Source organism: Thermothelomyces thermophilus, chromosome 5, assembly GCF_000226095.1.
Source record: "Thermothelomyces thermophilus ATCC 42464 chromosome 5, complete sequence".
Classification (NCBI taxonomy): Eukaryota; Fungi; Ascomycota; class Sordariomycetes; order Sordariales; family Chaetomiaceae; genus Thermothelomyces; species Thermothelomyces thermophilus.
In genome coordinates, this window is record NC_016476.1 from 2,662,903 (window position 1) to 2,688,695 (window position 25,793).

Genomic DNA, 25,793 nt, shown 5'->3' on the forward strand with positions numbered 1-25,793 from the left:
GGCCTGGGGGTTCCAGTGCCGGTGCGCGCTATGCTCGGCATCGCACGAAGAGCGAAGTCTCTCGGACTGGCGGCGCGAACGCCTGCTGGAGATCCACAGCACTCTAAACCATGCCGAGGAACTCGGCAGCCAGCGGGTCCGCGATCTCGTGGCCGAGGCTGTGAGCTTGATAGAGAAGGAAGAGCTGAAACCGCAGCTCGTCGAGTATTATCAGCAGTTTGCCAAAGCGTACATGGCGCTCGATGACCTTGAGAGGGCCCGGGAGTTTGTCGCCGAGACCGACAAGATGTGGCGTCTGTATGGAGGGCAGGAGCATGAAAACATCGAGGGCGTGCGCGCCTTATGGAGAGCTTTGGAGGAGGCCGAGCGGGAAGCCGAGGAAGAAGAATAAGAAGCAGGTCGAGTCTGGAACACGCACGCGAGGAAGCTATCGCGTGTTTCGGTCAAGGTCAAGCTTTGTCAACCTCACGTCGAGGTCCAGGGAGGTCCTTTGAAAACGAGCACCGGCGACGTCTTCTTCATTCCGAGAGTTGGTTATGGCGACGGGTGTTTGCCCTTCTCAGTTCAAAACTTGTATAACCGCCCATGCATGTTGACTTCTTATAATACCTAGAGATCAGATTGATGTGTTAAGTAATTATATCGAAGTGTGACAACCTCGAGACACTGCTACCACGCAGAGCCCTGGCTGCGGTGACACATTGTGCCATTGATCGAGTAGAAGGAGAGGTCGCTGAGAGCTCTCACTACTTGACAGGGTCACGGCGGCATCGAGCGGTGCACATACCTGGTAAGCACATCACTTTTAACCAGGAAGTACAGTATCACTCTTCCAAATTGGACTATTAAATAAGTAGTCAGGCCACTTATTAGATGCCAAAGGAGGGCGGTCTCCGCTGCCTCTATGCACGGGAGGAGCCAATTTCCGGGCAACGTCTTTTCTCCCTGATTTCAGAAGCTGTTACTTGTTTACAGGAAGTGAGAGCTGGCATTGAAAGGTCCGCATTCGCGTCGTTGCCAGCGCCAGGATTACCAGTCGTTATTACTTCTGCATTGTAGACTGCTTCAATAACATCTCAACCGCAGAGCCACGGGTAAATCTGCAGACCTTTACACAGCTCGTGTGGCGATTCTTCTCTTCGCACTCGTTCCGGCTCTAGAGGATCATAAAGTCAACGTGAACCAGGGGCGCCCCAAGAGATAGCTAGGTATCTTGTAACAATTAGAGGATATGGCCGGGTCAAGGCTAACGCAGTGTGGTTTTAACCACTCGAGAATGTGGTCAGGGCGGCAATCACGAAAATTGAGTGGGTATCCTAACCAACAGTCTCTTCATAATGTATTACACGGCGGTCCCCGGGAGAAGGCAATCGCCAATCACCTGCCCTCTAATCTCGGCAAGTAAACGTCTTCGATCCTTGCTCTCAACACCCTCTCGGCAGAAGCGGGATCCATCCGCTGCTCGGTGCCAGCCCGCATCATCTTGCCGACCAGGAACATGAGCTTCCCCTGCGGGTAGGCTTTCGCCTTGCCCTGCTTGAAGCGCAAGAACTCGCCCAGGACCTTGTCCTCGCCCTGGACGACCTGGTCGGCAAGCTGGGCATACTCGTCCTCGGACAACTCCTTGAACCACAGCTTGTCCGCATCGATCTTCTGCGTGACGCTGTCGGCCGTGACCTCCCCGCGGAAGGCGTCCCAGAGCAGCTCTTTGGCGACCTTGGCCGTGATCTCTCTGCGGTGCAGGTGTGCCAAGATGGCAGCCAGGGCGGCCGACGGCACGTTGCACTCGCCTTCGGGGGTCATGCCGAGGTCGGAGGACAGCTCGGTGAGCTTGCCCAGCTCGTGCAGACACCAGTTGGCGGCGAGCAGGGCATGGCGCTGGTCGGACGCGGCGCCGGTCTTGTCGAGCCCGAGCCGCGCCTCCAGCGCGTCGAGGACGTTGTAGAAATACTGGACCCGGGCGCCGTCGTCCACCGTGGTGAGCGAGAGGGCGTCCTTGGCGCTCAGGCCGTACCTGCCGACCAGCTCGTCGATCTCGGCATCGGGCAGGACGCCCATCGACGAGGCCAGGTGGGCAACGAGGTCGTCGCCGATGACGACCGGGCCGAGGTCCGGGTCGGGCATGTACCGGTAGTCCACCTCGCCCTCCTTGCCGCGCAGGCGGCGCGTCTCCGTGCTGCCCAGGGACCAGCCGCGCGTCTCGGCCTCGACCACGCCGCCGGCCTCCAAGACGGCGATCTGGCGGTCGCGCTCGGCAATGATGGCGTCCTCGACGGCCTTGAAGCTGCTCAGGTTCTTGATCTCGGTGCGCGTGCCCAGCTTCCCGCCGGCGGCTGCGTCGTCGGTCCTCCGGACCGAGACGTTGACGTCGGCGCGCAAGCCGCCGGCCTCCATGCCCGAGACGCAGGCGTCGACCGAGGCGAGCAGCATCTGGACCTTGCGCACGAGGGCGGCGGCGGTGGCGGGATGGTGGATCTGGGGCAGCGTGATGATCTCGATCAGCGGCAGGCCGACGCGGTTGAAGTCGAGCCAGTGCACGTCGCCGGGCTGGGCCGTCGTCTTGGCCGTGTCCTGCTCCATCTGGACCTGCTTTATGCCGATCTCGACGCGGTCGCCGTCCTCGGGCGCGATGCCGTCGCGAGCATGCAGGACGACGCGGCCGTCGCGGGCAAAGGGGTGGTAGTACTGCGTGATCTGGTAGCCGGCTGGCTGGTCCCAGTGGAAGTAGTGCTTCCGGTCGAACCGGCTGATCGGCTGGATGGCGCAGTTCAGGGCCAGGGCTGCGCGCACGGCGGGGATCAGGACCTCGGGTTGGAAGAGGGGCTGGGAGCCCGGCATGGCGACGTCGAAGAGGGCGACATGGCTGTTGGGCTTGTCGTTGAACGAGGTGGCAGCGGGCGAGAACAGCTTGCGGGCCGAGTTGAGTTGGGCGTGGATTTCGATGCCGACCGTCAGCTCCCACCCGGGGACCGTCTGGTTGTCCGCTTTGTTCTTCTTCTTCTTCTTCCCCGACGCCTTGAGGGCCTTGGCCTGCTCTTTCAGCTGCTTGCGGAGGGGCGTGATGGGCGCGGCAGTCGCACTGGGAGGGGCTGCTGTCGCCGTCTCGGCGCTCGTGCCCAACGATCGACCTTGGCTACTTAGACTCGTTTGGCGCACAGGTGCAATCCGGGAAAGGCGAGAATTCAGACAGCCCCGGCGGCTGAACCGGCCCGTCAGCAGGTATCTGCTAAGTTCCGCCGTCGAGATCCGGCTCATGGCTGGCTTCAGTCTAAGACGTCGAGCAAAGCGGTTGCTCGAGTTATTACTGACTGACGCGACGGAAACGCTCCCAATGAAAACGGTTGCAGACCGCGTTTGCGCCAAGCTTTCAATTCGGCAGCTGTTGACAGTTGGCTGCCCGTCTTGGGCTGTCTGGCCTCCATCTTCCTTCCGTTTGCGGGTCGGCTCTCTCCTCTACTTTACGGAGTAGTAAGGACCCAAAACAACCCACTGGCCGCTATTTAAGGTAATTTAGCGTGCCAAAAAGTCCAAATGCGAGAGAAAAGGCACCCTGTCTTGCAACGCGACAAGAATCGACCAGCACTGAAAGATGAAAAGAAGTACCAGACTGTTCAAGGTTACGTTGCTAGCCACGCAGTGGGTGAGTGCGTCGCCGTTGGGGCCATACCAATTTTCCAATCTTCGGTCCTTGAGCATTGTTAATTGCGATTTTTTTTATTGGGCAGCGAACTTTATGCTGCAGATGATAGTACGTCTAATTAATTATTACAATCGTGTACAAGCCCAAGTCTAGTCCAATATATACAAACAGAAGAGGATCCCGTACCCCCAAGCTCCCCGACCCGGTCTATCTCTCTCAGTTCACAGTTTAAGCCTGTCCGAATCCCGAATCCAAGACGAATAATTATATAAAGAACCACCCTCGCCAATGGAAACTAATTACTCGCAACAGATATCACCTGGGGTGATTAGAAATGAGAATGGCGTCTCTCACTCCCTCATATCCCAGATTCCTCCTGGTCCCAGATGGGCGTCCAGGCCACCCAGGAGTCGCACGTCTTGCGGTACATCCAGGTACTGCGGTCGTCTGGCGGGATGCGCGACTGGCTCTCGACGAACTCGAGCGCCAGGGCCTGGCTGGCGTGCCAGACGATGTGGCAGTGGACGAGCCAGGCGCCCGGGCTGTCCAGGCGGAAGGCGATGGCGAGCGTGGAGTTCATGTTCTCGTACACCACGCCTCCGCACATGTTGGTTACGTCCAGTGAGAGATGGGGCACGGTCTTGGCCGGCGGCTCGTCGAGGCAAGAATCCGACAGTGTGACGGTGCTCTCCGACTCGGTCGGCGGTGCTGCTGGAGTCGTAGCGCACGATGCCCATGATGTCGGCCGCGTTCCCGTTCCGGGCACAGTCTGTGTTCCAGCCGGACCGCAGCCAGTAGCTTCCCGGCTCCGCGTTGGCCTCGCTGATCACGTCGTACCGCTGCCCGATGGTCAGCTGGACGCTGTCGGTCTTGTAGGGCACGATGGGCACGAGATCGTGGTCCACTACCTGCAGGCCGTGCCCGTCGATGCTGAACTCGAACACGCCGTCGACGGCAACGTTGATGAGCCGGAACAGGTACTTCTTGTTGCGCTCAGACCATCTAAAACCTCTTGCCGCCGCCCACGCACCTGACGTCGCTCTCGCCGGTGCAGTTGTACGAGTTGGTGCCGTTGATCAGGCCGTTCTGCATGACGGGCGCTGCGCCCAGCCTGGCCACGTGCCAGTGGATGCTCGTGCCGTTGGACGCCATGTTGTTGGTCACATGGATGGTGACATCGTCGCCCCAGTCGGCGATGATGGTCGGCCTGGAGACGGTGCCGTTGAAGGTCATCATGCACGTCCGGTTGAAGCCGTCGAGGGAGCAGGGCCCTTCAACAACAGAGAGCCATTTCTGTCCTTGGGCGGACCTCCAGTGTCGGGAACGACTTCGTAGTAGTTGGTATCGATGTTGTAATCTCCCCAGCAGTTCCGACACGTAGGCTTGTTTTCACACGCCGCCTGTCGTGGCTGCAGGAACGCCTCTGGGTCGCGCCCGAGGGATATTCAGGGCGAGCGAGCTGCTAAGCGTTGTAAACAACGTTAGGAAGATAAGAGTGGTTGCCTCATCCTGAATCACAGCAATTATCCGTCCTCAAATCAATGTCGAGAGGCAGAAAGAAGACCCCCTTTTAGGCCCTCAAAACTGGATTAAGCGGTGTCGTCGATGATCAGGGGCCCTAGACGCCCATGCGGCACTAGCATCGATAGTTAGGTACTCATACTTGGACCAAACCGTCACCGCCACGGCACTGCTTGCCCAGGAGAACGGTACGAGGAGGTAGTACATGTAGAGTAATCAGTGCAGTGATTAGATATGTACGTACGGAGTTCGAAGTATGTACATACATACATACCGACGTATCCGTACTCACCCTGAGTGGGTCAAGTGGCAGGTTGTGGCGCGCTGATTATTGCCTATACTACGGACTACATTACCTAGTGTACGGATGGGTTGAATTGTGGTGATAAGACATGTTTTTGGCGCACGTGATGACCACACGAGAGACCTGGTACATCGCTGTTAAACACGCGGCCCGCGTACCCGGGATCCCTAATTATTCTACCATCTCCCTTGCAACAGAACACTACGCAAACATGCTGATTCACAGCATTTGTTGCCGAGAGAAATTATTGTCTATGCCAGAGAAATAGCAATAATTCCCCGATGGTGAAGCGCTTAACCCTGTAATCGGGTACAAAGGTAAATACGCACCTTAAGCAAGTAAATATGTATTAAATAATCCGTAATTACCTACGTAAAGCACGTAGCATTCTAAAACGTTTCTCTCTCAGAAGGAAGATCACGAGCATTCCATGTCAAGGACAAAAATAAAGTTATAACCTAATCGAGACAACAATCTCTGTCAAGGCCGCACGAGGCAACCTCGAAAGGCCGAAAAGGAGGATTGGCTACTGGGATCACTTGACCGACTCTAACGAAGTCTAGGAGCTCAGGAACAGGAAAACAGGGCTGAGCGATATTGTTACAGTACTCCGTATATGACTGCCAGTGGGCCAGATCTGACCGACCCACCAACAGGGATAACGAGCCAGGGTCAACATATATTTAGACAGCTTCTCTGAGTGCCTCTGGCACTTAGAACAATCAACGCTTTTATCACCTACTTCTGCAGACCGTAGCAGTTGGTCCAGGAGTACCGCCCACGGCGCGAATACCGCTGTGGTGTCGTACCTTGCAGCCTTTCTGAGCTGTACTGATTTGCAGTCACCGAGCTGTAGCAGATATTCGAACAGAAGCTGGCAAACGACACGGAAATCAGACTCGGATAAATAAGGGGGGGGGGGGGGGGGAATGGTCAGCATGACAAACTCCACGAAACTAGCATCCCAAAAATAAACAAGTACGAGAGACACAGGCTTTCTGACTTGCTTAGTGTATCTGTCAGCTGGTATTCAATAGCGAGCAACACACGGCTGCTTGCAGAGGTGACATAATAAGGATGTCAAGCCCGGGAAAACACAACTCATACAGCCAGTTCGTCGCCCAATTTCGGACGCGCTTCATCTTTGGCGGGACACAAAAAGACGGAAAGAAAACAGAAAATGGAAAGAACAAGAAATGTGAAGGCGCAGGTCCCAGCTTTTGCGACCGAGTCGTGATCAAACTAGGCGATCGAAAGAGCGACCGGGCGAATCAGGCGTAGACTTGGATTCGGAAGCGCCCGGAACGGTGCCGTCGAGCCCGTCGTCTCCGGCGTTCGCACAGGCAGATCGAGACATCCTCTCCGCAGTGCCGGCAGTGGTAGGCATAGCGGTGGGAATAGTGGCATCGCCAGGTATAGAAGGTGGCGTATCGCTGGCAGATTGGACACCAGTCCATCCACTCGATCCAGTCGCGCGGTTGAATCATTGTTAAGAGCGATCGTATGGGCACACAGAACTTATCTCCTCGGATGGTAATAAATGAACGTAGTTGCGAGGATAAGCCGACCAAAGCAAAAGAACGACAAACGCGACGCTTTTGAGAGATGGTGGCTAAGCTAATAATTGGATAATTATCGAGAAGTGAGTTCGGACGAGGAAGAGAGAGGTTTAAACGTTGCATTCTCTATTTTCTCTTTCTCGGATGCAGTCCACCCCTATTATACTTGGATTTAAAACTTGCACCTGAGAGTGTGTCATTCATCGCAGCTTCTTGTCGAACTGGGTTTTGAGCCGCTGAGTCCCAATTACAACCCCCTCCTCAGAGAGTAATTGCGTCTGACCATGCCGCCGAGGGGCATGATATTTAAGAGGCGTTTTCCCATGAGCTTGAGTTGTTGCGATCAGCTGCCGTCACTTGTCACGCAGCTTGATCAAGGCGGAGTGGACAGCGCCCACGTGGGAGTCAAAAGAGGGCCACACCGAAAGGGCAGGCGACCAATCCTTGGCCCCGCGTGCCTATTAAATATCAGCAGGCCTTAGCCCCTTCAAACAATCAAAGGTAGGCACAGAGCGAACTAATTGCCTGAGAGAACCACGCGACAAAAAATGTGCGAAGGAAGGAATGATGAAAAAAAAAAAACGTGAAAAAGAGGAGGGAGAGAGAGAGAGAGAGAAAACAAAGCATATAAACAACGAGGCGCAAGCTGAGCTGGCATCGCCAATCTATCGCGCTGCCATCCACAGATCTTAGTCCCGGTTTCTGTGTGACGGGGTGGCGAAGCCCAGGGTGCGATCGGCGCCGTTCCAGACGGTATAGTAGGACCGGAGCCAGGGGGTGCCGAAGATCCAGGCGGGACGGCCGCGGATGGGCTCGCGGGCGACACGCTCCGGGTCGGTGAAGACGCCCTGGCAGATGCCCGGGCGGCCGGGGAACTCGCCGACGTTGACGAACTCCCTGCGGACGGCGGCGTCGACGTGCCGGTCGGCGCTGCCCACGCGGAAGACGACGTCGCGCGCGGCGCGGTCCAGCACCGCGCAGGGGGCGCCCCAGGCGCCGCGGTCGTCGAGCGGCCGGATCTCGCCCGACATGCGCCCGTACAGCTCCCGCGTCGTCTCCCGGTCCGGCGTCACGATGGTCGCCCCGCCCGTGTCCACCAGCGCCACGGCATCGGTCGAGTTGCCGAGCGGCGCGGATCCGCCGCCGCCGCCGCCGCCGCCGCCGACCGCCACCACCACCCGGGCCCCGCGCACATCCACCACCCACCGCCACCGCGACGCGGACAGGGGCCAGTTGAGCGGGATCTTTCTCAGCGTGCCGGGCACGTACTGCGACCGGTCGACGCCGCCCAGCGTGAGCACCCCGGCGCGGCGGCGGTCCGGGACGAAGGAGAAGCTGAACTCCGGGCCGGGAAGCTGGCCGCTCCGGACGAGGTTCCAGAACACGGGCGCGTATGCGGTCGCGTTGCCGCCCGCGGTCGGGTCCCAGACGGCGTACGGGGTCGAGCTCAGGCCGAAGATGCCGTCGGGCGGCTGGTCGCGCAGCCCGGACGAGTAGTTGTCGCACATCATGAACTCGCTGGGCGCGCCCCGGCCGGCCATGCGGACCGTGTCGGTGACCACGGTGCAGTTGGCCCCTTGCACCTCCGGGCTCGAGATGGTGCCGCCGCCCGGGCTGCCAAAGGTGACCTCGCCTCTGTATCCGGGTAGCGGCGAGAAGGTGCTGGACCGGTCCGGGTCGTAGAGAGGATGGTCGCCGCAGGTGGTGCAGTTTTTGTGGGCGATCAGCATCAGCGATGCGGCCGTGTCGAAGATGAGTTTGCTGTGGAGCGGATTATTAGTGGGAGGCCGTTACGAAAAAAAGAAGGAAAAAGAGAGAGAGAGAAAAGAAGAAGAAAACAGGGTCGTCTGCTAATTAATCAGCGGTTTCAACGTACAACTTCTGGGGCGGAGTGCCGACCGTGATCTCGCCGTACCACTGCAGCTCCGTCTGACCTTTCCTCCACACGGAGAGGTCAATGTTAACAGGCCGCCCGTGACCTCGCCGATCCGAGAGGTCGCCACTCAGTTGAAACGGCGACAGGTGTTGCGGTGCCGGGCCCGAGTGTTCCAAGGCTCTGGGGTGTGCTGCTCCCAATGTCACGCCGACATGGAGGGCGAGCCACACCGGGAGTAATGGGAGCATCTTCAGGATCATGATAAGTTCTCAAAGCTGGATGACGTGTTGATCTCCTTTGGTAATATTGCCAGTCAACTTCCCTCTAACTTCACCAGGAGCAGACTGAGATGGCAGGAATACCTAATTATCCCCGACACTTAATCAATCAGTGAGCATAATATAGGGCTCTGATTTGCCCTCTCTCGGTTTGTGCAACCTCCTAAAATGCCACCGACACATCGGAACAATGTCAACAGCGCTATTATCAAATTCGCGTGGCATGGACCACAGTTTTCGTGCAGTCCTAGCGAAATAGGCCGGAGCTGGATAATGGCAACGCGTTTCCAGCAACAATACTAGTGGCCGGAATGCAACCCAAGATGCAGTTCAAAAATCCGGTGAAACATTGCCCGCTGTCCCTTCCTCCTTCCACCGCCAACTGCATAATTCGTGCATTCATTGATCCAAGGACCAAAGAGTGGCCCGGCCATCCCGGTGGTCAATGGAGGCCGGGGAGGTGCGGCTTGCTCCAAGCTATACGGCATACCGTGTTGCAAAATGAAGCTGCAAACCTGAAAGCTGTAACTATCCGTCAGTCTCAGTTTACCTACATGCCTCCAAGTCAAACAACCACTGAACGCTGTACGGTCTCTCGGGGGGTGAACAATGCGGATTAGGAGACAAAGAAGCAGCGACCTGAGGAGTCGGCAGTTCCAGTACGTTGACCTGCTAGAGCTGATTCAGTGTACTTTCCATTTTATTGGATCAATTAGAAATAGTTGACACATAATTACTTGACGACGAACAGTCATAAAGTGAGGAATGTGATGTCCTCAGGAAGGCGCGGGCCGTTGGCTTCGTTCCCTGGGTGAGAGCACTGCAGCCTGCCCAGACTGACCCAGGCACCGGCAAAACCCGGACCCACAGCTGATCACACGCCAGGAACACAATCGGAACATGCAATCCCCCACTCGCTTCAACTCACCCGCCCGTCATATCATTCGATGGCCTCAACTTCGTCTGTAACGCTTGCAGACGCGAAAGACATCGTCCCAGGTAGTTATCGGATCCTGTCACAATGAGTGCTGCCGAGAAGGAACCAGAGAACTCAACCCCGGCCGGAAGCAAGGCCGCTCCGGAATCGGCGCCAGCAGCGGAAGGGACCGATGCTACTCCGAGTACCGCACCCGCTGCCAAAGCGCCGGAGGCCTCGGAGACTCCGGAGGCCCAGACGGCCCCGGCAGCCCCGGCCACCGCTACAGAAGCCGCCGCGTCCGCGCCCACGTCCGAGGAGAAGAAGGAATCCACCCCGTCGGAGACGCCCATTGGTCAGCTATGGGCCGCCGCAAGAGCAAGCGGGCACCCGGAGATCTGGGGAGTGACGCTTGCGGACCCCTCCAGCCACGTGCCCACCCGCATCGTCCTGCAGAAGTATCTCAACGCCAACGACGGCGATCTGGCCAAGGCCAAGGACCAGCTGACCAAGACCCTGGAATGGCGAGCCAAGACGAAACCCTTGGAGCTGGTCAAGAAGGTCTTCAGCAAGGCCAAGTTTGACGGACTGGGCTACGTCACCCGCTACCAGGAGGACGGGTCCGGCGAGCCCGAGGGCAAGGAGGTCTTCACGTGGAACATCTACGGAGGCGTCAAGTCCATCGAGGAAACCTTTGGGAAGCTCGACGAGTGAGTATTAATTATCCGCTCCGATCCGCAGCCCTCGACGGTGCCCGAGGTGGTGGGGTTGCCGGACAGGCGCGCCTCGCTGACAGTGCCCGCCGCCTTGCTTATCTGACTAATAATCATAATCATCCACCTAGGTTCCTGGAGTGGAGGGTCGCGTTGATGGAGCTGGCCCTGCAGGAGCTGGACATCGCGTCGGCGACCAAGGAGATCACGGCCGAGTACGACCCTTACAAGATCTTCCAGGTGCACGACTACAAGTCCATCAGCTTCCTGCGCCAGTCGCCTCAAGTCAAGACGGCGAGCCAAGAGACCATCAAGGTGTTCGCCCAGAACTACCCGGAGCTGCTCAAGGAGAAGTTCTTCGTCAACGTGCCCGCCATCATGGGCTTCATCTACACCTTCATGAAGCTCTTTGTCGCCCCCAAGACCATCAAGAAGTTCCACCCCATGTCCAACGGCCAGACCTTGGCGGCCGAGTTTGGAGACAGCAAGGTCTCCAAGCTGGGAGAGAGGCTGCCGCCTAACTATGGAGGCAAGGGAGCAAAGCTGGAGGAGCAGGGGAGAGGGCCATTGCTAGAGTGATAGATATGCCTTGCTGCCTGCGCTTGAGATGTAGTTGGCATCATTAAACCATAAATAGCGTCTTCTCAAATCTCAACTCGTTATTTTGTTTGCCGGACTACATCCCGCTGGGATCAATTGTAAGTTGAATAAAGGTCGAGAACGTGGCTCGCCTGTTCCAAGCGGATGGAGTCTTGAGCAGACCATGACTCATACACGGTAATTAATTAGGGGTAGCAACCGTTGACACCTGAAAATTTGGAGAAGGCAGCCAAACATATCAAGAACTCCCTTATAAAATCTCTACATGGTGGGCCAGCCGGTCGAATAGCTCAAATTCCATACGCTCAGCAGCCTTAGGGCCGGCCTGGATCTCTCCCATTATATCTGAGCCTGGCGGGAAATCGTGTTCATAAGCAGGTTCTCCTATCCCTCTCATGTTTGTAAGGACCGCCTGGCGGAAATGCCAGCGGAAGAGCGAGTCCGGCGGACGGCGGGGATCGTCGAGCAGGCGACTATCAAGGCTTTTCCCAGCCAATTGCTCACAGTCCTTTACAAAATAGATAATCTTATATCCGTTCTAAAAGTTTATTATGTTAGTAAGAGTAAAATATGTAAATAATAATGAGGAAACTTACATCAGGATTAATAGAGAACGTATAGTTGTCGAATAGTTGATGTAGATCACTTCTGAGGAGGATACCATTCTGTACAGAGTTGATCTTGCCCCCTTGAGGTGGATCAATTGTAATCCAACGGCTATAGTTGTTCTCTAGCCATTGTTGTTCGTATGCCAGTGGGAAGATATGTGCGGCTTCAAATCCCCACCAAAATCCATCTACAGCTCGAGCATTTTCGACTTTCGAAACAATACAACGACCGTCGCGAGCTTGGACTTGTTCTATAAATGATTGTACTCGAGTGCCCGAAGCAATAGAGCATGCTCGTGTATATACGACTTCGTTATTAACCTGTAGTAATGTTAGAAAAGACTTAATAACTAGTAGATAAACTAACCTCGACCTCGTCTGCAATAATAAAATAATCTCCGGGGAGAAGGGGCTGGTTATCTCGTAGGACTTCGTCTCCATGTTCGTTTTGGACGACATAATCACATGAGGTAATGAGAATGTCAAGCATTTGGCGAAAGTCCGTATTGGTAATGCCAGCTGTAAGGACTAAGCCACCTAAGGGAATGCGATCTTCATTGTCGTTCAGATCCCAGACGAACACGTCACGGGAACGAGCTCGCTTGCCCGACATTTCTGCGGCGGGTGGATGGTCTGGGATGGTTACGGAGGAACGGTTAGATGGATGGTGTGGGAGATGGAGATTTTCGGTTCGCTTGGCTTCGGGGCTGACTAATGGCGGGGTGGGAAGTGGGGCGCCAACAGGGCACATGTTGTGCTCGAACGCATCCCTCTTGTTTTCCTTTTAGCTCCGTTGGTTGAGCGTGGTGACTCGCCGCTCCAGAGACCACCGATTGCGCCAGGGGAAGTAGCCTTCGATTTGGTTGTAGCCCATCCCGCTGTTGCGCAGCAGAAGGAGGAGCTCGTCCTCCTCGGGGAGCCACCTCTCGGCCCTTCGCCGCGGGGCGCCGCGCCGGGCGTACCGGGGCGCCGGCGGGCGCCTGGCAGCGATGTTGGCCACGAGGTGCTGGATCCGCTGCTGGGTCGCGTAAGGCAGCGTGCTGATGTTGACGTCCTCGGTTGCGCGGATCCGCGGCCGCGCCTGCTGGTTCCCCGCGGCGGCGGCCGCCGCCCCGTCGCGCCGCTCGGGAACCAAGTTGACCGGCGCGCCCGAACGAGGGCCCGAGTCATCATCAAGGATATCGCGATCTGTAATTATTAAACGTTAGCGCTGTTCTCGCCGTCTGGAGGGCAAAATGGGGCAGAAAATTAAGCGCAGACTTACCGTCAAGAGTCAGATGAGGAGCGAGTCTCTGTATATCGCCCTCCCTCTGGGCGAGCCTCACCCGGAGGTACTCGCGCTCGAGATCGTACATGTACTCGTGGTTGAATGGGCATCTGGGCGTGGAGCAGGCCCATTCGTTGTGGTGTTCGCGGCGCAGGGGCAGCTTGTACGTCGTGAAGCCGTTGCAGTTCGCCGGGTCGTCGCAGGTATCGGTCTCGCTCGAGTCGGCGACCACGCCGCAGCCAGGACAGGTTCGACTGAGTCTGAGACACATGATGATTTAGGGGAGAAGACTGAAAATATCAAGGTTGCTGCGTAGGTTTGAAGCAAAGGGGCGGACCAGACGCAAAACTGTTAATGGAAGCGTTGAACGAGGAAGGTGTGCAGCACAACAACTGAACTTGAGAAAGTCGAGGCGATTAAACTGGCTGGCTGGCTTCCTCCAACCGGACCCGGCCGGGCCACATTTGAATTCGCACTGGTGAGCCTGAGAAGCCGTGTTTTTGCGAAGCCGTGGGCATCATTACGAACAGGGGCACAGACACGGCTGGGGGTACGAGTCTACTCAATAAAGACTATGATAAAGTTTAACTATCTTCTCTTTATCTCCGAACCATGCATGAAAGAAAAAGACTGCGCCCGAGTCCTGGGTACAATCAATAATAGAACAGAACTGGATTCTCAAGATGTAAAAAGATCTCCGGAAAAGGAAAGGGGGGGGGGGGGGCAGCGGCCTAACGGTTGTCATGGTTGCTTTGTCTTTGAAAAGACAGCCGGAGGTGGAGGAGTGGCAGAGCATCAACACACCGCTTGGGAATTTGAACCAACGAGAGATCTAGGATATAATTAGATAGTGACTTCATATAGTCCTGATCATGAAAGATCAAGAATGGGCCGTATGAATCACGTTTCCGTGACGAAGATAGTGAGAACACACTCGGATAGTCTAATTGACTCATCGCCCATGACATCAGATTATGGTTCTCCTAATTAGATCTTACATATACTCTCGCAATGTCATGTTTGAAACCACCTCCTTCGGAGTAATTCGTAGTATTATTTGATGTACTCTACCACTCGCAGCTGCCAGCCAGGGTAGTCCAATGTCATACAACGCAATTATCCCTTCGCTTATTTTTGAGCAGCTCCGCGTCCCTTTAATATCACCAGACGGGTTGCGCATGCATTGTGGGTGTGTCGAACCAAGTAGTGCTGCCATCGGGAAGAACAGGTTTGGAACTTATTAATTAGCTCTTCTAATGCCCACGAGGAAAGGGAAGGAAGAAGACGGCAGAAGATAAAAGGAGGAAAAAAAAACACCATTCAACACATCTTTCGTGATTAGGACACGAGTTAATACTGACCTCGGCAATTTGACGGTACGACACTTTGTGGGCGCGGAGGATTTCCAGGAGCTCCTCTTCTTCCTCGAGCCACTTCGACTTCTCCGGATGGGCGTCCGCATGGAGCACAATTCTCGAAAGCAGTTTGCCGATGCGGTCTCTCGTCGGGCTGTCAAGGCCGACCGGCATGCGACTGCCTCGGTGTCGTGGCCGGGCGGTGCCAAGGTTGTCTCGCCGAACCCCCTTTGCTCCATGGTGAAGGGTACCGAGCCCTCGGCCCAGGGGACGTGTCGTTGGATCCGCGGGTTCGGTCTTGACAGGGTAGCTGCCACCCTTACTGTTATTATGACGCCTCTTCACACACGGTTTCGCAGATGGATAATAAATTGAAGGGCCGGGCTGTAGGTTGACAAGGCCCCCGGACTCCGCATTGGCAGGTTTTGTGTCCGTGTCTGCCTCGCAGTCCTCCATCGCCTCATCTCTCTCATCATCCGTGTCTTTGAAAGAGTTAATTAGTCTTTGGGGCGAGAAACGAGCAAAAGGCGGAATGATGAGTGATCGTTCACTTCGACATACCGTACAGTTCGTCGTCGGCGTCGCTGCTCGTGTCGTTTCGCGCCTGATTCAATCGAATCTGCTTTATCTCCTTGGCATCGCGCTCCTGGCTATCCCTGCTGTAACCGCAGTCCGGAGTCGTGCAGTACCAGCCGGGATGGAAGTGCTGGGACTGCATGAGCCGCTCGACGAGGACGCGGTCCCAGCAGCTGGGACCATGCAACCGCAACGTGGTCGTCTGGCCCGAAGGAGCTCGGCAGGAAGGACAGAGGAAGACGATTCGGATGCACATGGTAGAAAACAAGAAGATGACGGATGATGGATGATGGATAATTATGATGATGATTGATGGTGGTGGTGGTGGTTGTGGTGGTGGAGGATGAGTTCAATGAGAGAGTCTTGGGGGCAGAGACAAGCGATGTAAGGAGTTGGGAGGTTGATGCCAGTCAGTCTTCGAAACTGAGTTTCCCACAAGAACTAGAGACTTAACAGACCGCGGAAGAAAAACGATGAGCAACGCGGTGATAGAACACGCGTCGAGATGGGATGGAAAAACAATCTCTATTCGGTGTCACACCCGGGCGCAGTTTCTTCGCGGCCGCGTCATAACTTATCCCTCGAGTAAACTAATTCGCAACCCCATGATAATTAATTACATACTCCTTCAAATCATAATAAACATCAAGTTCGAGGCTGTGCTCAACTCTTGTCTTGTTTGATCCAACAAAAGTCTCGATCATGCCATGGTGGTACCAACTCCCTAGGTAGGTGACCTTCACTCTCAATTTCCATCTTGTCCAGCCGATCACCGGCACCGCCCTTTCGTGGATCCCAATGTCTTCGGAGAGGAAGAGGGTCTTCAGGCCATCTTTTCTGGCTGTGACTGGCGATTCTTGAGCCATACAAACCGGGAGCGGCACGCATTGACAGAATGACGAGGCAGGTACGACTGAAACGCGTAATTAATCGAATTATTTGAAGCTGTGGATCAGCTGCTGTTGCTTCTAGTAGATCAAGGCTTAATAGTTGAATTGTTGGAGGAAAGATGCACTTACGGCGACGCGGTGGTAGGACAACTCGCTTTCCCGGAGAATCCGCAGGAGCTCCTCCTCTTCGGGGTACCACTTTTTGGTCTTGTCGTCGGCCTCATACGAGGCGATCACGTCGCGGAGCTCTCGGACTCTTGCCGCTGTCTTGGGGCTGAAGTGGGAATCGGTAGAGTCCGTGTCGACGGCGGACAGGGCCGGTTCATCGGCGATGGCTGCCACCAGCTCTTGTGTGGGCAGTTGGTGTGACAATGATGGCTGCGATCGGGGTGATGGCTGCGGCGAAGGGACCCGCGATAGGGGTGCCGCATTGTCCCTTACAGTGTTACATGTCAAAGACGCGTCGCAGGTCGCATTGGCCTCGCCCTCCGAGACCTCTCCCTGGTTCTCTTCTTCCGCCGCGTGCCCAAGGGGCGCTGAAGCTTCAACTGGTTTGTTATGGCCGTCTAAACGGATCTTGCATGGTCAGTGACTCACATCTTCTGATCGCACCTGCATTGCCCGGGCTCACCGTTGTTGTCCTCGATCGCCCCTTCGGCGCGAGGTGCTCTGCCCGCCCGGTTTGCCAGAAGAATAGCATTTTCCTCGGCCTCGGCCATGCTTTGGCTTTTCTTGCTGTAGGCGCATTCTTCGGTGCTACAAAACCAATTCTCGAAATGTGTTGCTTTCATGTACCGTTCCAGCTCGACAACATCGAGACAGATGCTCCCGTTATGGGTGCGTACGATGGCCGACTTGCCGCAGGGAGCCCTGCAAAAAGGGCAAATGTACCGGATGACTAGGCACATCCTCTTGTTAATACTGTAAGGCGCAGGTGGGATATCCTACAACACTTGACATTTAATTATCGCAGATGGAGAAGGAGGGGCAAAAGTGCAGCGAAATCTAATTGTTGGCTGTGGAAAGCGATGGAGGTCACGCGTGGGAGTCGAAAAGCAGCATGAGGGAGAAGAACGGGCTCCAAGGTCGTGGGAAAATGGCACTGAGGTGTGTGAACCCGGCACTCAGGTGCGCAAACTTGTACATGTTCAGACCGAACAATGAACTGGTTCACGCTTCACCAGCTGAATTGGCAACCGTACCTACGTAATACTTCTCTGTTCAATACCATCAACAGGTCATCACCATGGCTTATAGGAGCACCATACTCCTTCGAGATGCTTAGTAGCCCTATAGTGCTCGTTCTTTAAGGCCAGGGACACTTTTAACTACGTAGACATATCTAATGCTATAGTGAGCTAGTAATCAGACTTTTGCTCGTTGCCGACCTTCGCTACCATTACGACAGTTCTATTTTTGTTTGAATTGGCTTACTCTTCTAGATATCTATCTACAGTTTAAAGGCGGCACTAAGGGGTACTTAACGACTATAGCTCTAGACTATAGTTTTCGGCTAAACTCGGGAGAGTATAGACTGTTTCGGCTATGACGTACTACCCCAAGTGTCCCCATACAAAGAGACAGATTTACCAACAGCTACGAAAAAGGGATGCTCACCGAGCAAGACACATCAATACCGATCACTAATAGGACGTCGGGTCACCAAAATCGTAAATGATCGAGGCAGCACGTTTCAAACCATCATCTACATAACGTATCTCCTACCACTCGCGCTCTCGTGCTAGCCCGGCCCTTAAGGCGCGGGCCTTTTATCGGCCTCTTGGGATTCGGAGTTCCCCGACCTCTCTGCGATAGGTTTTTCCTATGTCTCTTCGGTTTTGGCACCCGTCTCTTCGGCTCCTGTATCGAAGGTACCGTCAGACTAACTTTGCGCTGCATCTCGTCGAACATCTTTTTTGTCTAGTCAAAGACATTGTCGTGCTTGAACCCCTTGGCATGGAACAGACGACGGAAAAGCCTACGAAGGTATAAATAGTCGGGCCTGTCATGGAAACCTAGGGACCGGGTATAGTCAATATATATAGCAAATTCTCTAGGGAGAAAGCCGTCAGAGAGTACTTCGCCTGATAGGCTCTCCTTCTTTTCCTTGATCTTTTTCTCCTTCTCGTCTGCTACGGCCTTTAGGCCTTGCCACGACAAAGAGCTGTAGGCGAAATATATAAAGATATATCTAAGGGACTCTAGGTCGTCCCCCTAAGACTGTTCTTCCCCGTGATTTATTTAGTAAACAAATAGATAGGATTGTAATTAGGTACCTACGGCGGCCATTGTGGTTATTAATGCTTGTATACCGTGTCGTACCGCCTAGTAGGAGACCCTCCACATTCTTGTAACGCTTAGTGTCGGAGAACTCCTTGGTAAGGCCAAAATCAATAGTATAGAGGGTGTTTCCCTACTTGCCAATCCCTATCAGGAAGTTATCCGGCTTGATGTCACGATAGAGGAAGCCCTTTAAGTAGATATATTAGATTCGGGAGATGGCCTAGTCGGCGATAAGGAGGATAGTCTTAAGCGAAAACTTTCGGCCGCAATAGTTAAACAAATGCTCAAGCGACAGACCAAGCAGGTTATAGACAAGCGTATAGTAATCGCATTCCTGCCCGAACCACCGTACTTATAGGATGCCGACCACCCCAGACAGCGCCTCGTATGTCTCCTTCTCGCTTCGGAGCACCTCGGGGTTATCTCGAACGTGTGTAAGCTTTATAGCGACCTCCTCACCCAATTCGAGATCGGTTCCTAGCAGGTCAGCGATAGTCGGAGCAGCAAGGGACAGCGGCATACCAAAATAAACGAGGCCGAAGCCTCCTGCGCCGATCCTGCGGTCAACACGGTACCTGTCGCCGATAAGAATGTCCTGGAGGGTATATGAGCAGTCTCTACCGTACAGTAGAGTAGTAGGAGACTTATACCTTCATTGTGAAATGGCAGCTGAAGCAACGAAGTGAAGGAAGCTGCTCGAGGCCGTATGCCACCGTTGCATCAGCACGAAGTGCGCCATGGGCAAAAGCGGCGAGACGCAGAACAAGGCCCACCCCGCTAGAGCAGACGCGAATTCCCCGTACTACTCCCCGCCCAATTCTTATCTTTTGCTCTACAAACACAGACCAAGCGGATACATACATACAATACCTAGTGCCCTCCGTATATGGTTGTTTCGGCTTCCACCCGCGCCGTCTTTAGTCGATTACCCCGCAGCCTACGCCGTATCCCTGCTACACAGCGGCTAATGGTTAACTGATGTCTTCCCCGAGTGCGACACGCTCGAATGAGTTACGCGTTATCCCGCAGGCAACAACGCGTTCCGGCCCAATCATTCTGCTGCCGCGCACACCAACCCAACATGTCCTGTAGTGCCAGCTCAGTGATAGCTCTCGAACGCGACCTGAATATCCCCACGGATTTTCCCTCGATACGAACTTCCTGTAGTGGCAGCTTATGGCGAGAGCACAACCTCGAAAGAGAGCCCGCGCAGACGACCTCTCGCAAGAGCACTGTCCGAACAAGAAGATCAAGTCGAGAGACAGGCTTCACGGGTCGTCGAACTTCCCGCCGGAATTCTGGGACAACCTGTCCAAGATCTGGCTCACCCCGCGCGCTCTGCGAGAACTCGACCGGCGGAACAGCACTCGGGCCCCAGAACCCGCGATGCCTGTAGTATATACCACCGATCTTGCCCGGTTTGCGAGACACGGCGGCCCAGATCTTCGCCATCTTTGGGGGGTACGTCTGTATTAAGCTGATCCGTAATTGACGTTGGCTAAGTGCCTTAGTATCCCGAACCGAAGAGCGCCGTACGTACCATTTCTTGCAGCCGTTCCATAGCATCATCCAGCCAGCGAACAAAGTCGACGAAGTCTACAGAAGCAACAGATGTGTCTTCGAGAACCAAGCCATCATCAGCATACGACAAGAACTTCGAGCAGCACCTTAATGACAACAATGTCTATCTACACGGTCGGAAGTCGAAGCCGAATAACAAAGTAGACCTGTACGAGTCAAGACTATCGCTTTCACCGTCGAAGTTCTCCGATAGCGCATTTGAACGCTTCCAGGACGAACACGATCATCTGGGTTCCGAAGGAGATGTTATGCGCAAAATAATTCCGGTCATAAGTGGCAGCACGAATATTCATAATAGTGGGGAAATGCTTTTCAACAATCTGGAATCGATCACTGACGGCACTATGGGTGACGTCAAACCCGACTTCTATGATGGGGCTTATTTTGGTGACATCGATGCAGCGGTGAGAAATGACCTGAATAGTCTAATAATACCTTCAAACACGAACGCAGCTAGGCGCCCAATAGCGCCGAATTTCTTTCTCGAGGCTAAAGCCCCATTGGGGCGGGCGGACGTCGCCAAACGGCAAGCGGGCCTTGACGGAGCCATCGGCGCCCGCGCGATGCACGCCCTGCAGAACTACGGCAAGGAGGAGCCCGCCTTTGACGGCAATGCGTACACCTACAGCTCGACCTACCACGCCGGCACGGGCACGCTCAAGCTGTACGCGCACCACGTCACGGCGCCGACCACGCCGGGCGGGCGGCCCGAGTACCACATGACTCAGGTTGATGGCTGGGATTTGACGGGAAACATCGACTGTTTTCGGCGAGGAGTGACCGCCTTCCGGAATGCGAGGGACTTGGCGAAAGAGCACCGCGACAGGTTCATCCAGGCAGCTAATGCAAGAGCACGCCAAACCGACACGGAGGCGCTGTCTGAAGCAGAAATCACAGTCGCTGTGGCAGAGCAGTATGAAGACTCAACTGCTGACGAATCCGTGGACTGTGAAGACTATGTCGAATCACAAGCTGTCGGCACCGAGAACCACGCTACATCCCAGGACGTCGGCGAGGGGCTGACTCTTCCCGAGTACCTTCACGAAGAGGAGGAAGAACCCAGCCAGCAGCCTACGTTGCTTGGTGCTGAACCGGCCATGAGCTTTGCTACAAGCTTTACGTCGAGCTTTACCGTACAGAGCCAAACCAGTTCGAAGCGGAACAGAGCTTCTAACAGTCCCCCGTCGAATTCCCGGCCGCGCAAGAAGCACGACCCGGCCAAGTAGGACTCGGCCAAGAAGCGGACACGCCGTAGTGCGCCTCGACGAGCGGCTGGGTCTTCCGCGCAGGGCTCGACATCTTCAGGATCTGCCTTTATCTCTATCGCCGCTAGCAGGACCTAGAGGTGAATTGTCAACCTCCGGGACAACTTCTTCCACTCCTTTCCTGTCTTCAATCCAGTCATTCGGAGGGTTGATCTGCTCGGTTGACCTGTCAGTCCAGTTTCGGTCAGCTGGTCGAGTGGAACTTACCGCGGTAGATGGAGGAGCTGGAGGACCCGTTTTCTTATCGGAGTCACCGTTATCCGACATGGTAGGGATTCCTCCGACAGTGAGAGAGCATTCCCTAGAGGAGTTCCTTACACTCGCCTGGAGGTCCTCGAAGTTCGTAGGAGGTGAATGGAGACAGGTAAATGCTGGTCGATGGTAGAAAACTAGATATATTTATTGCGTTGCTAGTAATAATAGAGTTCTTTGACGGGAAAAGAGAGGCATTCTTATACTTTCCGGCCGCTAGGCTTAGATTTAATCTTCTTAGGAAACTGGTAATTAGGGAGTGCTACCCGGACAGTGTATGAAGAGGACTAATCTAGAGTCTGCTTCGTCGGTACAGAGCAAGCCAAACAGGGGAGCATTGTCTGTCCCACACACAATCTGGTTAAGCAACCAGACGCGAATATTACGTGTGAGCACTAAACGGTTGGCTGAGCCGGCATCCGCTCGACGGCGGCAGTTCCTCAAGACCGGCACGTTTAGGTCAGTGGTAAAAGGCCGTTGGTCTACGATCGGGGGACTGGGCACCAAGGCTACTTTTTCTCCGGCCGGCGAACTCTCAGACCAGAAACATAATGCATCTGAGAGTAGAGAACTATCACATACGACCATACCCGCCAGAAAGCACGGGATCCCGTCCGCTCTCCCTTAGTTAAACTGGCGAGGGCCCGATTAGTAGTTGGGTCGGTGACGACCAGCGAATCCCGGGTGTTGTATGTTTTTTTTTGCTTCCTGTTTACTCCATCACGAGTCTTGGCAAGTGTTTTCAGAGTCCCCCTGCTTGCTGTGCAACTATCATTCCATGAACATGATTTCCCACCGGACAGTGCTCTCTTCACATAAAAACTGATCAAACCATTGCCATGTAACAAAGATTGGATTCATTTCCATCTCTTTTTTTCCCTTCTGCCAGTTCAATATACCCTTGGAAGAGATCACGGCGGACGCGCCCGCGCTGGCAGTGCCTCGCTCAGTCCAAGGGATTCAGATATGAAGTGTAAGGTAGGTAGGTACCCAGCTAGGGAGGGATTGGGGTGGGTAGGTAGGTAATTAGATAAGAACTCTAACTCGGCTTGTCTTGGGCTTTGACAGGACCACAACCCCCTCCCCCCCCCCCCTTTTTTTTTTTCCTTTTCCTTTCTTACCCAGCCCCTGAAACCACACGGCCCGCACTTTGCATCATCATCAACTCTCGTCGTCGTCCGTCTTGGTCATTCATGCTCATCAAGACGAAGCAGACCGGGACCCCGAGACGACGTTCCAGCCCTTCTTGACGACTATGCCGCCGCCCGCCGAATCGGACGTCGTCGGCTGCCTGTTCTCCGGGGCGGCGTCGGCCTCGTACCTGAGCGAGTCGGCGCCGACGGGGCGGAGCTGGATCTCGGACGAGTCGTCCTGGAGCTCCTTGAACCCTTCCTGCTGCCGGCCGCGCCCGGCGCTCCGGAGGGCGGAGCCGGCGCCGCTGCCGCTCCCGTACCGCCGGCGGCGGCTGTCGTGCGAGTGCGCGTGCGCGTACGACGACGACCCGCCCGTGCCGCTGCCGCTGCCGCTGCCGCTGCCCTTGCCGACCCCACCGCTGCCGCGCCCGATCAGCGGCCGGAGGAAGGGGACGCAGGCGACCGAGAGCGCCCCCGACGGCTCGACGCCCGTGAAGATGGTCGCCAGCACGCCCGTGTACGTCATGTCCTCGAAATACAGGTGCGGGAGCGTCGCTTGGCGGTAGATGGTGACGGCGCAGGTCCTGGAACCCGGGGGGGGAGTGAGCGAGTGTGTTCTTAGAGAAGAGGAATGAAGAAAAAACAAACGGGGAAGGGGGGGTTGGGGGGAGAAATTGACTCACATCCACCCGACGCTAAACATGCCGACGACGACGACTTTCTTAAACGTCTTCATCTGCAGCCGGAGAATAAACGGAACGGGCAGCAGCAGGATGACGGCCTCGACGATGACGTTGATGATGCCGAGCCAGATGTAGAAGAGCCGGTTGTCGCCGCAGGTGCCCGGGATCGTCTTGTCCCAGTTTTTGGCGATGGGGCGGCAGAGGAGAAGGGCGCCGAGAATGCCCCCCGTGTTCCAGAGGATGATGAGGAGCCCGACGACGCGGCAGGCGATCTTCATCCTGGGGACGGGGATGACGTTGGCGTACATGAACAGGACCGACAGCTTGCTGAGGCAGATGGTGAAGTTCCAGATGATGGGGAAGGCCAGGATGCACTTGAGGAAGAGCACCAGCGTGTCCATGCCGAAGCGGAGGACGATGTCCTGCCCGTGGAAGCCGAAGCCGCCGCGCAGCACCATGATGTACATGTCGACGTGCAGACCGATGGTGAAGAGGAGGGCGGCCAGGATGCACACGTCGCTGGCGTCGAGGCGTCGGTGGATGATATGGCCGGCCCAGAAGCGAAGGCCCACGAGGATCGTCGGGATGACCATGGCAAAGGCCGAGGTGACCAGCATGGCGACTTGCCTGCTATTTTCGATGGGGATTGTAGGTCCTCGCCACTGAGGAGTTGGAGGAGCAGCTCCTGTCGAGTCCATTTTGGCTTATTGGCGCGGCCCTGTCTGGCGATGGCGCGACAGAGAGGTCAGGTCAGTTCGAGTCGGGTTAGGAGAAGGACTGGACGGGACGGGACAGCGATGGATTATGGAACAGAAATCAAGGACAAACTGTTTAAATGATATCGAACAATCCCATATTGTAACTATCACTCTTCTTTCACCTTTCCACCCGTCCCACCAAACCAAAGCCAAGTGTCCTTGTCCACCCTTCCTTGTCCATCGCATGTACTATATATATCTATTGTTTTCGTTGTATCGCCAGCTCTGAAGACCCGAATAGAACACGCCTTCCAATATACCATTTGACCCGAACCCCGGACATTGATCGGCGGTTCCTTAGCATCACTAAAGAACTCGTCGTCTTTGGGAGTGAGATCCTCTTTTTGGAACGGCTAAAGGGTATATTAGAGAGAGGCCTTGATTATATATGTAAGGACATACCATTCAGGATCTGAGGATCACTTAAGATAGAACAGCTATCGGCGGTGTTTAAGAGTAGGCAAGGCAGGACAAGTCCGGGACTAGCAGTAGCAGTAGAGGTTTGCTTTCAAGTGTCTATTAAGAACGTTCGCGGAGAAGGCTTCAGGAATCAAGAAATACCTCCCTATAGCACCTGAGAGGTTTGGTATGGAGGTTGCTACCCGAGAAGAGTTCTGTAAATTGCTCCCTGACCACGAGGAATCGGGCATAAATGCAGGTGAGTATCCGGTGGAAGCCGGTGGTTTTGCCGCGATCTGCCACCCTACCTGCTAAATTCCACTTGGTGGGGTAGCTTCCCGATAATTAGGCAGAAAGGGATGTGGGTTTAGCGAATGCGGGTTAGTGAAGGTATGTGGTGGACTGGGCCCACCAGGGCTCTAGCCCTACCGAGGTTGCAGCCACCCACATCTTCCTACAGGTTGGCTCTGGACGCCTCCGTCCTTCTTCCTCAAGAACCATCGCCAACTACGTAGCAGAGATACGAAGATCGTCAGTTCTATCCGCTTATCCACCTACAAGAAGGTAGGTTAATGAAGATAGGTTGGTAAAGGTAGGTTAGTAAAGGTAGGTTAGTAAAGGTAGGTTAGTGGTTGGTTAGTGAAGGTGGATTAATTGAAGGTAGGTTTATAAAGGTAGGTTAATGAAGGTAGGTTAATAAAGGCATCCGTAGCCTAGATAGCTTTGCGCTTATAGGCTATACCAACGATACTCGACTTGTTATTAAGGCCAAGTATGCCCTTGGCCCACATCCAAGGGCATGTCGAGCAGGGGAGAAGCAGACTGTTATCAGCTAGTAACCCTAATCACGCACTTCGCGGAGATCGCTTACAACCCGGTAAGGTAACAATCATGACGATTCGTGATACATACCGCAGGAGTAGCCACACGCCCTGACAAAACGGCCTACGCAACCGTATTAGAAGCTGTATGGTGTTCCGGAACTAGGGAAAGCAGACCATCGGTCAGGGCGATCCAGTCAAGATGCTAATTATATATATTGGTTCGCGTAGATCGCTCTACGGTAGAGAAAACGATCTATATCGACTGGGGATCCATGTCTGCATATACGTCTACCTAGTTTCTATTGCTAGATAGGGACCAAGCTGAAATGGCCACGACGTTTTAGTGGTTAATGGCTACATTCTGATGTACTGGCAACGTAAAAGTGCCTGCTTCTCTTATATAGTCGGCTACGATGGGAACCGGGGAGTGGTAAGGAATTGTCAACGGCCGAGTTACATTAGGGAGCAAAGGCAAGTATCGACGGAGTTCAGTTCGGAAGCGCCTACACACC

At 54.9% G+C, this 25,793-nt stretch overlaps 12 protein-coding genes across 12 annotated transcripts; 3 read left to right on the plus strand and 9 right to left on the minus strand.

Moving 5' to 3' along the window:
• Positions 1–1,194: 1,194 nt before the first annotated feature.
• MYCTH_2308837 (uncharacterized protein) lies at positions 1,195–3,298 on the minus strand. The gene has a single exon (XM_003665231.1). The coding sequence runs from the start codon at positions 3,253–3,255 to the stop codon at positions 1,378–1,380; it is 1,878 nt and encodes a 625-aa protein (XP_003665279.1). The 5' UTR covers positions 3,256–3,298; the 3' UTR covers positions 1,195–1,377.
• Positions 3,299–3,998: 700 nt separating this feature from the next.
• MYCTH_2112160 (uncharacterized protein) lies at positions 3,999–4,873 on the minus strand (the record flags this gene model as incomplete). The annotated part of the gene is made up of 3 exons (XM_003665232.1): positions 3,999–4,348; positions 4,407–4,620; positions 4,667–4,873. 3 exons carry the CDS (start codon positions 4,871–4,873, stop codon positions 3,999–4,001), a joined length of 771 nt encoding a protein of 256 aa, XP_003665280.1.
• Positions 4,874–7,128: 2,255 nt separating this feature from the next.
• MYCTH_83595 (uncharacterized protein) lies at positions 7,129–9,251 on the minus strand. Its single transcript, XM_003665233.1, has 3 exons — positions 8,901–9,251; positions 8,455–8,785; positions 7,129–8,379 (listed from the first exon to the last, which is right to left on the minus strand). The coding sequence occupies exons 1-3, from the start codon at positions 9,158–9,160 to the stop codon at positions 7,714–7,716; spliced, it is 1,257 nt and encodes a 418-aa protein (XP_003665281.1). The 5' UTR covers positions 9,161–9,251; the 3' UTR covers positions 7,129–7,713.
• Positions 9,252–10,008: 757 nt separating this feature from the next.
• MYCTH_2308841 (uncharacterized protein) lies at positions 10,009–11,514 on the plus strand. Its single transcript, XM_003665234.1, has 2 exons — positions 10,009–10,804; positions 10,939–11,514. The coding sequence occupies exons 1-2, from the start codon at positions 10,200–10,202 to the stop codon at positions 11,384–11,386; spliced, it is 1,053 nt and encodes a 350-aa protein (XP_003665282.1). The 5' UTR covers positions 10,009–10,199; the 3' UTR covers positions 11,387–11,514.
• A 143-nt stretch (positions 11,515–11,657) lies between these two features.
• On the minus strand, positions 11,658–12,628 carry MYCTH_2120123 (uncharacterized protein; the record flags this gene model as incomplete). The annotated part of the gene is made up of 3 exons (XM_003665235.1): positions 11,658–11,945; positions 12,004–12,336; positions 12,383–12,628. The coding sequence occupies 3 exons, from the start codon at positions 12,626–12,628 to the stop codon at positions 11,658–11,660; spliced, it is 867 nt and encodes a 288-aa protein (XP_003665283.1).
• A 560-nt stretch (positions 12,629–13,188) lies between these two features.
• MYCTH_2308842 (uncharacterized protein) lies at positions 13,189–13,733 on the plus strand. Its single transcript, XM_003665236.1, has one exon. It carries the CDS (start codon positions 13,369–13,371, stop codon positions 13,561–13,563), a length of 195 nt encoding a protein of 64 aa, XP_003665284.1. The 5' UTR covers positions 13,189–13,368; the 3' UTR covers positions 13,564–13,733.
• A 602-nt stretch (positions 13,734–14,335) lies between these two features.
• MYCTH_2112164 (uncharacterized protein) lies at positions 14,336–15,469 on the minus strand (the record flags this gene model as incomplete). The annotated part of the gene is made up of 3 exons (XM_003665237.1): positions 14,336–14,362; positions 14,644–15,119; positions 15,199–15,469. 3 exons carry the CDS (start codon positions 15,467–15,469, stop codon positions 14,336–14,338), a joined length of 774 nt encoding a protein of 257 aa, XP_003665285.1.
• A 679-nt stretch (positions 15,470–16,148) lies between these two features.
• Positions 16,149–16,822, minus strand: MYCTH_95835 (uncharacterized protein; the record flags this gene model as incomplete). The annotated part of the gene is made up of 3 exons (XM_003665238.1): positions 16,149–16,181; positions 16,233–16,645; positions 16,735–16,822. 3 exons carry the CDS (start codon positions 16,820–16,822, stop codon positions 16,149–16,151), a joined length of 534 nt encoding a protein of 177 aa, XP_003665286.1.
• Positions 16,823–18,559: 1,737 nt separating this feature from the next.
• Positions 18,560–19,352, minus strand: MYCTH_2308845 (uncharacterized protein). Its single transcript, XM_003665239.1, has 3 exons — positions 19,037–19,352; positions 18,909–18,981; positions 18,560–18,863 (listed from the first exon to the last, which is right to left on the minus strand). The coding sequence occupies exons 1-3, from the start codon at positions 19,040–19,042 to the stop codon at positions 18,739–18,741; spliced, it is 204 nt and encodes a 67-aa protein (XP_003665287.1). The 5' UTR covers positions 19,043–19,352; the 3' UTR covers positions 18,560–18,738.
• A 106-nt stretch (positions 19,353–19,458) lies between these two features.
• MYCTH_2308847 (uncharacterized protein) lies at positions 19,459–21,363 on the plus strand. Its single transcript, XM_003665240.1, has 2 exons — positions 19,459–19,847; positions 19,898–21,363. Exons 1-2 carry the CDS (start codon positions 19,563–19,565, stop codon positions 21,191–21,193), a joined length of 1,581 nt encoding a protein of 526 aa, XP_003665288.1. The 5' UTR covers positions 19,459–19,562; the 3' UTR covers positions 21,194–21,363.
• A 630-nt stretch (positions 21,364–21,993) lies between these two features.
• On the minus strand, positions 21,994–22,191 carry MYCTH_2066278 (uncharacterized protein; the record flags this gene model as incomplete). Its single annotated transcript, XM_003665241.1, has 1 exon — positions 21,994–22,191. A coding segment is annotated over one exon (198 nt), but the record flags the coding sequence as incomplete, so codon positions are not given.
• Positions 22,192–23,213: 1,022 nt separating this feature from the next.
• On the minus strand, positions 23,214–24,152 carry MYCTH_2308849 (uncharacterized protein). The gene has a single exon (XM_003665242.1). The coding sequence runs from the start codon at positions 23,996–23,998 to the stop codon at positions 23,297–23,299; it is 702 nt and encodes a 233-aa protein (XP_003665290.1). The 5' UTR covers positions 23,999–24,152; the 3' UTR covers positions 23,214–23,296.
• Positions 24,153–25,793: the final 1,641 nt, after the last annotated feature.

Coding starts and splice junctions, on each gene's coding strand:
- MYCTH_2308837 (XM_003665231.1), bottom strand. CDS start 3,255: ATGAGCCGGATCTCGACGGCGGAACTTAGCAGATACCTGCTGACGGGC.
- MYCTH_2308841 (XM_003665234.1), top strand. CDS start 10,200: ATGAGTGCTGCCGAGAAGGAACCAGAGAACTCAACCCCGGCCGGAAGC. Junction 10,805..10,938: donor ACCTTTGGGAAGCTCGACGA/GTGAGTATTAAT, acceptor TCATCCACCTAG/GTTCCTGGAGTGGAGGGTCG.
- MYCTH_83595 (XM_003665233.1), bottom strand. CDS start 9,160: ATGATCCTGAAGATGCTCCCATTACTCCCGGTGTGGCTCGCCCTCCAT. Junction 8,786..8,900: donor GGCACTCCGCCCCAGAAGTT/GTACGTTGAAAC, acceptor TCCGCTCCACAG/CAAACTCATCTTCGACACGG. Junction 8,380..8,454: donor TGAGCTCGACCCCGTACGCC/GTCTGGGACCCG, acceptor CGGAGCGGCCAG/CTTCCCGGCCCGGAGTTCAG.
- MYCTH_2308842 (XM_003665236.1), top strand. CDS start 13,369: ATGTACTCGTGGTTGAATGGGCATCTGGGCGTGGAGCAGGCCCATTCG.
- MYCTH_2308847 (XM_003665240.1), top strand. CDS start 19,563: ATGGCGAGAGCACAACCTCGAAAGAGAGCCCGCGCAGACGACCTCTCG. Junction 19,848..19,897: donor ATCTTCGCCATCTTTGGGGG/GTACGTCTGTAT, acceptor TAAGTGCCTTAG/TATCCCGAACCGAAGAGCGC.
- MYCTH_2308845 (XM_003665239.1), bottom strand. Junction 18,864..18,908: donor CTTCGGCCTCGTTTATTTTG/GTATGCCGCTGT, acceptor CTGACCTGCTAG/GAACCGATCTCGAATTGGGT.
- MYCTH_2308849 (XM_003665242.1), bottom strand. CDS start 23,998: ATGGACTCGACAGGAGCTGCTCCTCCAACTCCTCAGTGGCGAGGACCT.